This window comes from Trichoplusia ni, chromosome 5 (assembly GCF_003590095.1).
Source record: "Trichoplusia ni isolate ovarian cell line Hi5 chromosome 5, tn1, whole genome shotgun sequence".
Taxonomy (NCBI): Eukaryota; Metazoa; Arthropoda; class Insecta; order Lepidoptera; family Noctuidae; genus Trichoplusia; species Trichoplusia ni.
The window spans coordinates 14,370,130-14,385,067 of NC_039482.1; the positions used below are offsets into that span (position 1 = coordinate 14,370,130).

General features: G+C 36.8%; 1 protein-coding gene across 1 annotated transcript; it reads left to right on the forward strand.

The window, feature by feature from the left end:
• The first annotated feature begins 395 nt into the window (after positions 1 to 395).
• On the forward strand, positions 396 to 5,195 carry LOC113494634. Its single transcript, XM_026873070.1, has 6 exons — positions 396 to 1,237; positions 2,977 to 3,131; positions 3,617 to 3,707; positions 4,031 to 4,177; positions 4,455 to 4,574; positions 4,885 to 5,195. The coding sequence occupies exons 1-6, from the start codon at positions 1,175 to 1,177 to the stop codon at positions 5,113 to 5,115; spliced, it is 807 nt and encodes a 268-aa protein (XP_026728871.1). The 5' UTR covers positions 396 to 1,174; the 3' UTR covers positions 5,116 to 5,195.
• The last annotated feature ends 9,743 nt before the right edge of the window (positions 5,196 to 14,938 follow it).

Genomic DNA, 14,938 nt, shown 5'->3' on the forward strand with positions numbered 1-14,938 from the left:
TGCCATCGAAGAAGGAGTAGACAACTAGGAATATTGCGGGCGCTGGCAATATAACGAATTTCCATAAATTCACGAGCACTGTAGTGGCGTATTGTAAAACGCAATAAATCTTTGGTTTTACGTCAGCTGTAAAAGTGTTGCGACACTCGGATATTTACTGCTAGGCCGATACCACGAGCACGGGCTATGCAATCTTGGGGGCTCTAGGCCTAGTAGTAACAGTAGGAACCTTCCCACTTTTTAAATATGTTACAAGGACTACTGGGTAAAAGTTGAATGACGTATTTTTTATGACTATCAAAGGACCAGTAGTAGTTATTACATCATTAAATTGTATGTGACGATACAGTTCCCACACTTCTCACTAAATTGATTAAGTAGACAGGTGAAATCGCATATTGCTTTTTCTAATCGCTATCTTAACATAACACTTTTTTACTTGTGTTTATGTAAAGTTATTAATTTATGATCTACCTCAAGACATTATTTTCTTTCGGTGTCAAACATTAAAATATTAAAGGGCGATGGCAGGAAATTGAGAAGTTTCACCATTACCTATAACTAAGAGTGGCCAAGTTAATTCTCATGTGGTTTGCCGAAAAACTGCCCCAGTTTTTGCTTTTTTCTTCCGTGAAAAATATTAGAGGAAACTTCGATATTTATGTCTGCATTTGGGAAGTTAACTGCATCTGAGGCAGGTCTCTATTTGAGGCATATAAAGATGAGTGTAAATAACCAATCTCCATAGACTATTTTATAATTTATGTCATTAATGTAAAATGGTACCAGAAAATTAACTGCAAAATCAATTGTCTTCATAAATAATTAAGCTCATTACGGATATCCTCGGCCATATTTGTTTCGGCCCATTAAAATTAACATGTGTATTTAATATTTAGTTTTGACATATATAATAACATTTATACTCACAAGTGATTTAACGCGTCGTACATTTTATGAACAATCTTGAGTTTTACGAGCCGAACATGAACCGGTGCGTTACTCTAAAACTTAACTACGTGCCTCCGGCCATTTTTAAATTCCACCGCCGCCACTAGCGTCTGCGGTCCCTAGTGAATAAAAATACAGCGTTCGTTAGATATTCTCTGTGAAAGTAATTTTTACTGAAAAATAAAATGAGTATAGGCAGTTAAAGTGAATATTGCAGTGGGGAATGGTTGTGTTACTCGCGCTGGTCCTAATGTACGCGGCGGGCGCGGCCGCCAGCAACGCCGAGGTAATCGTAATTGTTTTGTTGCCATTTTGAATTGCAAAACAGCATTCGGAAATTTGGCAACAATACACGTCCTGATAACAGCCGCATACAGATGTAAACGCCGTCAAGATAAAAAAAAACTATACGGTTTTATTTCAGCAGTGTTAAGTTTCACCCTTTGTTGCACTTTATTACGTCTAAAATGTGGTTTTGCATCGCTGCCTTCTAAAAAACATTTATTTATTTTAATCGCTGCGAAATACAGTTGCCTTTGTGTTGCGGAAGCGATACCAATTCAGAACAAAGGGATTTTTTGTTTGTGTATCTGCTGAACAAAGCTTTTGAAATTAAATAATGGTATGGGATATTCACCCGGAGTGCTATATATGGAAATAAAACTGTAGGAAGTAGTAAAAATCGTAGTGTTTTATTTAAATTGGAAAAATAAAACATTTCGCTATTTATATGTGACTGTTGGATACTATGCCAGCGGCAATAGCGACGATATTGTATTGTATTTCAGTAGAAAACAAATATTCAATAGCATTCTATGTCGCTCTGCGTAGTTTGGCAAAAAATATTATCTGCATTTTTTAACAAGCAAAAATTGTCCCATTTTAAAAATATGGACAAAGACACTACTACCAACATATATATAAAACATAAAACAAAGAAAACCACGTCGAATAGCACGAAATACGCCCACTTAATTAGTGAACGTATTCTGACCTTTAAAATAACATATTTGTGTTTTTTGATAGTGATTTAAGGTAAAATATTACCGACAAATTCAGCTTCAATACCACATCAAGGAAACAATTGTAATATTATTGAGCTTCTAACTAATGTATTCGGTTATTAATTAAAGTCATAATCTATTTTTGCGTAACGAATGCACTTTTACCTCTCAGTATATTTACCATGTTTAACTTCTACCAGAACTGATAAATGTTAGCAGAATTAAAACTTTCAAACAAGAAAAGCAAAGTCCGATGGTGTTACCATTAATGAACATATTACATTTTGCTATTCAACTGATGTTCTGTTGTGTGTATCTCGTATTGTTATTTATTTTGTGTATAAAATACGAGTGCGCTAAGATCATACGAGTAATTTCCCGCAGGAGATCCGAAGCCGCGGCAAAGGGCTTTAATACCTTCATAAAATCTGTTGGATCCGTGTGAATCATTGCTCGGTACTTGGATGTTTCTTGTACTACATTTTTCAACTATTACTTATTCTGAAATAGTCAATAGTATCTGTTACTTTTGTTCATTATCTCTTTAAGATTAGCTTGAACAACTAGTCAAGACCTAAAAGGCAATTAACGAAAAAAAGACAAGTTACATTTCTGCAAATGTTGATTTGGAAACACAAAACACGAATGAATATATGGGGCCCACCCTATTCATATTCATATATTTATTTGCATTCCATAATGATACAAAAATAACATATAAATGTATTGTACATAATTTTGACTGGTTTAGAGATCTCTATATTATTAAACAATAATAAAATTTATATACAACCTTCCACTGCCCTTGCAGACATCGGATCTGGCTTTACAAACACTCGATACATTCTCAGGTGTGCTGGTTTCCTCACATTGTTTTCGGGCACTGCCCTAGCAAAGAGTTTTCCAATGTAATATGAATATGAAGACATCAGTGCATGTAGGAAATCGACCTAAGACTGGACAGCCCAACGGCATACCACTTAGCTATCACGATTTCACGAGTGTCTTATGTTCCGTCCAGGCTCACTTTCAAGAGAACCGTCGTCTGGCGAAGGCGATCGTGGAAGCCCTGCAGGACTCCAAGTTCGATGATGAACTCCTCTTTGACTTGAAGAAGGAAAACCAAGTATACCTCAACCGCACCATGTCGCTCGTCATCAAATATATTGTTAAACGGTAACTTTAGAGTATTTAATATTGTTATAAGGAATTAAATGTAAAGAAATCAATACATCATTTCTTGTTCGAAGCTGATGCTGATAAGAAATGTCGACAAAAAAATATCAGGGGTTGTAAATTCCGGTTTAAGTGTATAAAGTAACGCAGAGTATTTTTTGGACTGGCTTTTTGAGGAAAGTACAAGATCCATCTGAGCAAACCTGTGCAATTTCATAAGGCTCAAATAAATAGGTCCACTCGCTGATTCTCTTGTTATTTAACTCTATTTGCATATTTTGATCATTAATAGAAACCGAAACAATGTTACTTCTTCAGCATACATCCCACGACACAACTCGCCAATAATACCTATTCTCTTGAAGTATAAAGCGACTACAAACAATTACTCCGTGCAATTTCCAACATAAAACAATTCAATCTATCCAAGTGAAATCGTTATTTTTTCTCAATCCTTTGCATTTTAAATCCATCGTGCATTTCAGGGAGGTAGACAATTACCGCTCGAGGCGAACCGACGCGATCAGCCGGCGAATTTATTCCTCTCTTATTATGAAGCTCATCGATATTGCCAAGGTACCCGGACTTCTTTTAACTACCTTTTTCAAACAAGAATTCATCAATATTGTGCTTGTTTCAAATTTTTACTTGATTTTGTTTAAGAACTAAAATTTTCTTTCACTTTTCTTGAACAGTCATGTGGATGGGTCTTAGTTGATCGGTTGATATGGATGTCCATCATTTGGCACGAATTCATATACAATAGCTGTCTGTTTAAATTAGTCTGCTAGGTCGCACTATTTAAACATTGTCCTTTAAACAGCTAGCTTCTGGATGTTATGATAAAAAATACGAACCAGCGTTAAAGTAACAAGCGATATATAAAGAATATGTTATAGGACCTTCCCCGCAACACGACGAATCAGAACCGCATCGACACAGCCCACCGCTACTACATGTCAGTGGAGAGTCGCGACATGCACGACCAGATGGCTGATGTGCAGGTGTTTCACGCATGCGCCAGGCTCTACGACATCATGTTCACGGTAAGATCCTGGATACTCTTCGAACTGTTTTATTTATCGCAACTGTCCGTGAGTGTTCAATTATCGGAGGATTTGACGTCTACAACTTCATGATCTGTTACGTCTTTTGTTTGTTTTAGTATTTTTTTCTGAATGACTGTAACTCGTAAGTTTCACCGTGTTTCGTTGTAAGAGGTTTAATAGAGGAATTTGAATACACAGTCATCAAGCTCAGTAGGTTGGGTGATACAGCGACTAATGCTTTTAATTTAATTAATGATTTCGTATTATTTTCCAGGCTCCCAGAATCATAGCACAGCTGGGTAAGCTGGACGACCTAACCCCCAGGATACTGGTCCGTAAGCTCAAAGATATGGAGATCAAACCTGTTCATCTCGGAGTCGCTCTGCTGGTGCAGGCGAGTATTTGACAACTAAACTGCAATTAGAAAATAGATCACTTTTTGATGTGTGTTACATCAAAAAGTAATCTTTAATCCACTGATGCAATGCTGAGCCCATTACGAGGTGTTGCCTATGATCTGCTTTTAGCGCTTTGCATTGTGGTGGGGCAAGACACAAACATAGTATAACGAATAATACCTCTTCATTACTTATGGTATACAACACCCTGTATACTTCTGTCATTGAATACTGCATCACTGTGTGGGTTGTTTAACATGTATGAGTGTAAAACCGAGCTGATAGTGCCCTTTATGTCCATTACAGTACCACCTTCGTAACACGGTGAACTTCTCCATCCGCTCCAAGTCTCTGGACGTGCTGTCGACCAAGCCACAGATGGTGGGCCCTCAGGTCATCGACATGCTAAAGTCCCTCGCCTCCAAGATGCTGCCTGTGGCGGAGCTGCTGGACATCCACCTGGCGCACTCCAGCCCTGCCTTCAAGGACACCTGCCCGGCCACCTGGCTCGGCATAGTCAATAATAAACAGCCTTGATTTAATAATCACGATTTCCCATTTTTTTGCGGAATTCCACTAACCTTTTGTTCTTCCTCTTGGACAGTCTTTGTATTATTCTAATGAAAAAGGACCACAAAATGGGTTGCAAAGATTTTTAATACCTATCCCACTACTTACAAAGCTAGTAGGATTTACACATGCCCATGAATTTTAGGAATGTCCGTTTGTAGGCATGATATTAAACAAACAAGTCCGTGCCAACAGAGCCGGAACGGTCATTATTGTTATCTCTGAAATCAGGGAGACCGTGCCATAGCCAGAGGTCAGTATCTCCATATACACACACACATACGAAACAGGCAGACAGGCTAGCAGGCCGAATACAATTTCAAATTTGATAAACAATTGGGCTTCTGGACTAAGGATTTAAAACCTTTTTTAAATACCGATTTCGTTCACCTGAGCGTAGGCTTTGATTGCTTCACTGAACTAAAAATTAAATCCTTGTATCGCGAGTCGTTACGCAAAAAACTTAAATTCCATCTCCTTCAGAATGTTTATAAAAAAAACATTCATTCATGCCTTGCACCTCCCAATTACATGGCAACATATACCGTCCTTACAATAGCAGATAAATAACATAACTGGTAACATATGCTATATTATAATAAGCAAGAGAGAAACCCTTTTCGGAACCAGCTTATTAATTAGCAGCAATAACCGGGCTGTGTCTGCAGGGGCTGCTAATGGTGGCGGCGATAGCAAGCTCACTTAGCTGTAGCTAGTTACTGTAGCTTCATTTGTATTAATAATAACGATAACAGTTGCTTTCAGAGATGTACAAATTAAGCTAACACTTAGCACTCCTTTAGCCCGCTATTAAATATTTTCTGTGAATGGTTTAGCAATTAACTGAAATGTTTGCCTGGTCGTAATTTTTGGATGGATAATTTAATATCTTTATATAACGTTTTTCAATAAAAACAAGGTTTTTATAGAACACTCTTTTGTCCATCACACACATTTCCAAAAAATAGTGGATACCTACTTATTTCTTATTTTATATCGTGAAAGAATTAGGTGATAGGTACAGTGATTAAAAGTCTCAAGCGACGTCACTTAGGTACCAGTACGCTTTCTACTAGCAAGTGATATTTTAAGTAATTTAAAGATGTGATAAAATAGATTTTGTATATTATTGTCGTGTAGTTTCTTACCCTGCAAGTATACGCATAGGACAATAGCAATGTTTAGGTTAACCATAATTTTAAAGATTTCCTATTTTAAGCTACTCATTATTCATTCCTGGAATTCCCATTCATATGTAGTAGCCGTAGTGAGTACAATGTACGGTGTTGCCAGCCGATAAATCTGCGTTGTCTAATAAAACCCGGGAGTCGATTGTCCCGGCTGTACCCACATACCTACGTATAAATAGATAGCACGCAACCGGCGCACTTGATATTAATATTAGGAAATATAGACTGGAAATAGAAGTATGATTTTTTGTTGGGATTATTAGTACAGTAGGCAGTAGGGTATGGATCACATTTCGTGCAGTGGATGTGATCCCAGTACCAGGTCCTGAGGCTAATGCTTTTTTACGTTCCTCCGAAACGAATGAATCCGTTGGCGTCTATTGGCCGACGACGGTGCCCGCGATTTGTGCGTGTTGAATTGCTATGCATTTCCGCGCACCGACTAAATGCGGTGACGCTGTCCGCTGACGCGGTTCAGGTTTACTCAGTAAGAGTCTGACACTACCCGCTTCCTCCCCCGTGGAAGTGAGTGTCCATGATACCGCAGCTTTAATTAAAAAAAAGTGTATTGATCACTACACATTACCTTAAATATGTGTAGTTTCTTTTTTGTGAATATAAACCATTCTGGGTGGATGGTGATAGTGGATAAACCATACAAAAAAACTAAACCACTTATCGTTGGTATATTGAAATTCGCTCACAAAAAACTATTTGGTCTACAGGCGTGTTGCGGACGCAGATAAAAGAAAATCATTAAAGTGACGTCACTGTCCTATATCGTGATATCGGCGCGCGCGCATCGTTTCCTGCGATTTATGAGCGCCCAGTAGGTAGCATTTGTCCCCAAACAACTGCTTGTTCGCGTATTAAATACGTAATAAAACATAGTTATAGCGAACATTGTATTTTAAGATATCGTAAAATATGCGCGGGAGTCGATTTTGTTCCACCTTGTTATTTGTCAACATTTTCTTTTACAAATTTTCTTCGAAAATTATATTATTAGTTAAACGACTTATGTTTTAACAACCGCGACGAATGGTGGATGCTTCATTTTTCAAGAATTATTAGTCATTTTATATTTTGACTTTTTTAAATTACAATTTAAACGTAAATGAAAAATATCTGAGCAAATTTAACAAGACAAGTCGTATTGAAAAAACAATGTTTTTTGTATTTGCTGTAATATGACGTATGCAATTAAGTATTGCTGTGATCTAGGAATGCTTTTTCTTAGTCTGGGTATTTGTGCAAGTGACTTGAAGATTTGTAAAACCCTCGGGACACGAGGTTTCAATAACTTAGTGCGATACTACAACATAAAAAAAAACTTAAAAACCTTATCATTCCTTCTCGTTAACCCACTATACAATAGAATGCTGTTTTTCACACGTCGCATTGACAAAATTGACTTTAACTATAATTAGGGTTGATTTCGAAGTGCGATTTAATCGTTACATCATCGCTGTTCCGCGTGCCGACTACGTTGTTATCTTCAATGTTATTTGTTCGCTGACCAGACAAACCTGATTATGGCTCTCATAAAGCAAAATAAAACATATTTGCCCCTCCCGGGGTAAGCGGACACTCAGCAGAACCAAACTTCACCCCGTTTGTACATTTTTGATGACATCTGTTTGTTTTTGTATCATGGTGTCGAGTTCACCTTTAAATGATGATAGACTCTGTCTGTCTCGCTTCCTCCTATGTCGTTAGAGAGGATAGAAGTTTTGATATCGTATAAGTACGAGAATATTTAGGTCAAAGCATGTTTCAGTTCATGTTGGTGCATTATAATTTCAAATTATCTTTAGATGCATCATATCATTCATTAGTTTATGTACATCGCTTCACAACATACTAATTGTCTATTAGAGACTTCGATTACAGTAGATATTTTTTACTTTCGTAAATAAGTGGGCAAAGCTGCGGGAAACAGATAATTAACATTTAGTTTTTTGACAATAATGATATTCATTAAATATTAAAATAAATAGTCAAAACAAAAAGATGTTCATAACACACGAAACAACATGTCTTACAAATAAGACGAGCTACCCTCTGACAATCAAGAAAAATAGAATAAAACATGTAGCGGTGGACGGGTTAGGGCGCACCCGGGCGTATACATATGTATGGCTCATTCCATCACGCGCCCGTCCGGTCATCCTCGGTTGATGGGCACGGGTCACAGATGTCTGACATGTAAGGAACGTGCTGGATGAGGCAAGGAATACGAAATATTTAGAAGGTAGTTGGGAAGTCAATTTGGAGCTTTCTACTGCTTTTATGAACTTTTTTGAGAACACTTTGGAGTTTTCAAAACCATATAAATTTTCTTTACAGCTATTTTAGCTATTGAAAATTTAGTTACTATGAATCTTAAAAAATACCTTTTAATAATATCGCATTTTAACGAGGAAACCACGAAATTCGAGAAATAAAATATGAATTTTCAAAACTAAACAAAACATATTTCTTCCTCCATAAATCACACAGCAAAATAACAAATAATCTTCCAAGTACGCTAAGTTTATCCCCGAACCACGCCCTACCACTTCCAGTTCCCTAGATCTGTGAGCGACCCGTCTTATCTGCCGTCTATTCGCTGCTAAGTGTCTCGAAAATTGCTATTAAATAATATTCCGGACGATGAGCGATGTAACGGAGGCCGTAACCGAGCCAGTGGCGTGTGAGGCACGAGATATACACGGTCCGGGTATTGACGGATTGGCAACAAAAGTACCAGGAACACAGATATAAGGAGTTACTTGTACTGTGTTCATTTGACCCTACGTCAGAGGGGCAGTGAATCACGAATAGAAACTTTTTTAGACGCTAATAAAGTTTCCTCGGTGGGAGTTTTAGTAAACGATGTCATCCATGTGTATGGTTATGTACGGTCTAGTAAAGTGCTAAAACATGACAGGACATTAGTCTATCGTTTTAAATATGCTTAGTTGAAATTGCTTCAAAATAACGGGTCAAAATAAAATAATATGCTTCTTAGGTGAATAGGCAATCGCCACCCTTTCGTAATCTATACATATAATAAAATTGTAGAAAAGTGATTTCTGTACATTGAAAAAAAAATAAAAAAATATAGCAGGGGTTATTGTTATGTCGATGTCGAACCCAAAAATGTAATTAACTTTTTTTTTGTCTGTTTGTCTGTTTGTCTGTTTGTCTGTTTGTCTGTTTGTCTGTTCACGCTAAACTCAGAAACGGCTGATCCGAGTTGGATTCCGTTTTCACGAATACATTGTGGTATGCTTCAGTTATGTTTTAGTGTTTGTTTCATGTCAATCGGTTCATAAATAAAAAAGTTATGTGAAATTAAAGAATCACGTCGAACACTATTCTATGCTTATACATACATAGGCACCATAATCTCCGCAACTATTTGACGGATTTGGTTGAAATTTTGTACCGACATATTTAAGAGCCTGGCGCAACATAAAGACTACTTTTTACCGCGGGAAAACATCAACACACATTTTCCCATGGGAATCGGTAGTTTATTGTTTTTTAACGCCTGTTTCGGTCAACGAACGACGTCGATCATTGTTACTAGATAGGTAAATTACAATCATTAATAGAATATGTTATAGCTACTTATTACCTTGTAATCGACTGGATTACCATGGGAAAAAAAATAAAAGGGCTCATCTAAATTCTTTCTACTTAAGTTAGTTTAGGCTGATATCATAAACTATAAGAATAATTTACCGAGGGAAATCATAATACTCCCATGGGAATTAACAAACATTTTTCTTTTACGGCTGAAGGTAGTTTATAAGCTGTTGAATTTTAAGAATCATGTCGAACAGATTCCTTCCAGTTTCCCGTGGGTCTGAGATGTTATCCCGCGGTAAAAAGTAACATAAGTGTTGTTATTTCCAAGCCTAAACTAACTGTTTGCCAAATTTCATCCATATCCGTTCAGTAGTAGTAGCTAAAAAATAGCCTATGCAGTGTAATGGACTAACAAGATGCTGTCTTTGTCTACATGTCAAATTGAAACAACCTTTATACATTTTAGCATGATCGTGTAAGCAGCCTCAATAAAGCCTAAACAGCTGAGATGTGTATGATCTGTTCATGAATGATAGACACTCTTTAAAATGACATTTCCAGTGTGGCAGGTTTTTAATTCCAAATAAATAGTGATGTGTTAGAATCGACTTTATTACAACCAAAAGTTAGTCGAGCTTACATTTTTTTTATTAAATATCGAATTGACTTTATAGAAAAACATATTTAATTTACGATAATGAATTCTAAACCGATAATTTTTATTTAACTTCTCTATAAAGATATTTATTATTAAGACTGGATTACAATGAGAAGAAAATTAAAAGGGCTCATCTAAATTCTTTCTACTTAAGTTAGTTTAGGCTGATATCATAAACTATAAGAATAATTGACCCAAACATCTGATACTGTTTGGGGCCCTCTAGATTCATAAAACGTGGAAGTATATAAAAATCAAACTCAAAATGTAAAAACAAATAGCTTCAAAAGAATTTTATAACAAAGCTTAAAACAAAAAAGGCGCTTTTTTTTAAATGTTGCGTTACATTTTTGCGATGATCGTTATTATTAAACTTTATTGTTTTTCATATCTTGAAAATTACGCTGACAAAGTCGCGGGCAACAGCTAGTCTCAAATAAGTAAAAAAATATATCTAGGATCACGGCTAAGAAATCCAATTCAAAAGTTTACTTTTTCAACTTCCCACAACTTGACAGCCAACAACTCTGTCTCTATCTAAAGACTTTGAAGACAAAACTCCACAAAAACCGCAATATTTGATAATCAACAAGGGTTCCAACACGAAACACACAACTCCCGAAGGGTTAAGTGAGTACTGTTAACAAATCAATTACAGTTACCCGGGAATGGCCGGGCCGGGTATAAAGCCACCTATTCTCCGCAACAAATAAGCTCCGAAGATTTATGCGTGTTGTCCTCCACGACCCGGGAAAGATCTCGCGGCCCAGTGGCCCCGGGATAAAAATCCCGCACCTTATATCAAGGTATTAAGCGCTCAGCGCTCGAATGTTAAAAAGTAGGGGATTACATTGAATAAATATAGATAGCGTTAGTTAGGCGAAAAAAGTTGCGACAGTTTTTTTGGGATCTACTTTTTAACTACGTAAGCCGAAGTTACATCTAAATACCTTTATATATATCCTGTTTATTTTCTGTCTACATTTTCAATAGAACACAATATCGAGTTAACGTCATTGTATTAAATTATAATACAGAAAAATATCTTGAGGTGAAAAGGATATTTCTTGAGTTTTGTAATGCGCGTGTTAAAAATACATTCGTTATCTGCCCTGCCATACGTTACGGGCATAACATTCGCCCGTCATTCATCCGTACGCACAAGTATCGTAAAACACGTCAAACCCCAACACATAATACCTCATTTCTACCCACACCTCTTGCCCAATAACTCAGGCACTCCCTATAAATCTCTCCCCAATCCCGGGATCCTTGAAGACAGCCAGACAGCATGTAGTAAGTAAAAACAATAAATTTTATAGCCGGAGGGCAGCGGTCGATTCAGTTTGCCGTCAGATTAATTCTGCAGTTAAATTGTAAATGAGACGCGGAATCCCGTACAGCCCGGGATTTACGTCGCATCCCAGATTTATTCATCCCGCCTTGTTCTAGCCCACTTCAGTGGGACTACTCTAGCTAACGAACGCGGCTGAATGAATTTGTGCTGAGTGACAACCGATCTCTTTGCTTATTCGTTATGTAGCGTCAGTTGGCTTGACTGTGTATGTGTACGTTTTCGTATGATCAGTGAAAGACGTGGTAAATAAATTTACATTTGTAATACATAGACTTTAAATTAGTACATAATGGTAATAAATATTAGTAAGTAAATAAATCAAGATTGTAAATTGAGTTTAAGGGAATGAATGTTCCCAGTAATAAATAGTTTCCGTTACAAGAGCACCCTTTGTCCGCCATTCTTTCCCGGCAGTGTTATCAGACGTGCGACGAACTACACCGAAACTCGACCAACCCCCTTGAAAACTTCATCATGTGAGCATTTATCTACACAAGCCATTGTATGAGGCAACAATGCAGTTTGCTTCAAACCAAACTGTCAGAGCTTCCTGCAGATAGGCACTGCGGTGCGGCACGACGCGGCACGACGCGGCGCGGGGTGGTCACGCGACTGCAGCAAGATCTATGGCCTGCCAGAAACGTTCTATCACGAAAACTACTTGGTTCAGCCTCGTCTGAAATATTTATGTCTCAGAATTTTGACTGGTACTCATTTGAATTTGTAACGGTGTATCGCGGTAGTTGACAAAAGTATTTTCATTATTTAAACTGCGAGGAAGAAGTTTTTATTTCCCGTTTTTGCTAGATTTAATGACATTAAAAGTTTGAGTGTGTCAGTTAGGGACTGCTTGGTGAAGTTATGGGCTCGCGGTGTGGAAGACATTACTTGAGCGGTTTGTCGCCATTCTCCCGTCGTCATTTGGGACGGGAAGTAAGCGTCACCATTAAAACGACACAACTTTAGAAACAAATTAATGACCGCTCATTTGTCACTACCTCTATTTCTAAATCAGCACCTTGGCTTTTATCACCATCCGCTTTGCGTGTTAACATATAAAATCATTTCAAATAGACTGCTTACGACTTTACTACAAAGCTCGTTATACATATTTATATTTGCAACTTTTATAGATTAACTATTCTAACATACTTTTTTGTTTTCCGGTGTAAAACGAGAATGACTTAAATCCACGCCGAGGGCATGTCATGTCACATACGTCGGACTTCCACCGTCTAAAAACACCCCAAGTCCTTTCTACAGAATTGTAGTCGAGATACATTTCTACAGGCAATCGTGTTAATAGAATGACTCTTTGTTATCTTAGTCACGTGACGTAACAGTACTGTAGAAAGATTAAAACAGTAAGAAGATTTAAAAACTATCAAAATGACGCTGGTCTAAGAACATAGGACGAAAACCGAGTCACAAAATGCTGTATACAGACTACAAAACAGAAACTCCAGAGTAACGAGTTACAAATATATCTAACACAGAACGTCGACGTGTCACAGTGCACGTATCAAGTTTATGTCGAGCCCTGCAAGGAAATAAATAGGAAATTGTTTATTGTGCACAGAAATAACATTTCTTCCCACTTTATGAAGTTTTCGCGTTTTATGGAGCCCGGGTGTCGGTGGCGGGGAATCGATTTTAAATTGTGATTTCTTAGATTTGTGTTTGTTTGTGTTTAGATGTGATCTTGATTTTATCTTTCACAACAAAAAACAGTGACTTTTATATTCCTAAACGGGACCTTAAATTGACTTGTAAAGACAAAAAAAAATCTCACCGTATTCAGCTAGAAGAATTGTCAAGGATGAGTCATGGCTTTGTTCACGTGCTGCAAAACTATATTGCATGTTTAAATGGTAAAGAATTAAAATTTTGAAAATGGTTAAGATCTGCAAATTAGAACAATAGGGATGATGACAATTTTCTTTTGCAGTGTCCGTCTTGTAGTTTTTTGTATAATAATAGATACGTATTTTTTAATTTGTCAAGCAAACATAAATTGACCAAATTACAGTGTATGAAACTTACGCGTGTCGTCACAATTGAGTATAAATTTTACTCTATCGTTACGTCACAAGCCCCCTCTCCTAAACTTTAAAGCAGTTAATCTTTGTCAATTCTAGTTTTTCTGAAAAAGGAAAAGATATGTGTCTTATACTTTTCAATTATCTAACTGAGGGACTAATGAGATTTTTTTCTTTTTATACCCAGTCATCATCCCTATTACATTAAATCATACCGACCAAATCGAAGACGAGGGTAAGACCTCTTTTTTGAAGTTAGTTAAAAATCATAGCATCCTTTATCTTTTTCTTGTAACCAAATCCGGATTTAGTCCCTTGTAAAGTAAATTATTTAAGTTAACTATGGTGCACTTCCTGGCTTCAGCGCTTCGCCTGCGGTTTTGCATTGTAAATTTCGTCTTAAAGACTCCTTGGATGGTGCAATTAAATTATAGCAGCACTAGTAATAATATTATTCTGTAGCAGAATAGGATGAGAGATAAGAAAACTGTAGGCTTAGTGGATTTATGAGATATATCTTTTTGCTTTACTTTTGCGAAAAGAAACGGACTTGAGTAGTGCAAGAAAATATTTTTTTTGCTGTAAAAAGTTAACCAATTTTAGAATATTACATGAGGAACTAACACTATATTTTATCATTAATTATAATTCACGATATTTTAAAACCATATAAGACAAAACTAATAAATACAAGATATAAAAATTATATACCTATACTATTTACAAAGCATCAAAAAGAAATCTTCATCTCACCCAAAGTCGGGAAAACTACTTTTTATTGAGTGTGAAAATCATATCCGATTCAGATAAACCGCTCCAACGTTATTGAGTCCCAAATACCATTAACCATTCAATAATTAGCAGTAAGTTACAGAAAAAATACATGTAAAACAAATGCCGACCGTTTTGTATCGTGCCTACTAGGTAATACTCGTAAGTCGTCATAAAGTATCAGGGTAGTACAATT

Excerpts from the sequence above, each read along its gene's own strand:
- LOC113494634 (XM_026873070.1), top strand. The coding sequence starts at position 1,175 with ATGGTTGTGTTACTCGCGCTGGTCCTAATGTACGCGGCGGGCGCGGCC. Across the intron at positions 4,178-4,454 it reads TCTACGACATCATGTTCACG|GCTCCCAGAATCATAGCACA; the intron begins GTAAGATCCTGG and ends ATTATTTTCCAG. Across the intron at positions 4,575-4,884 it reads GAGTCGCTCTGCTGGTGCAG|TACCACCTTCGTAACACGGT; the intron begins GCGAGTATTTGA and ends TGTCCATTACAG.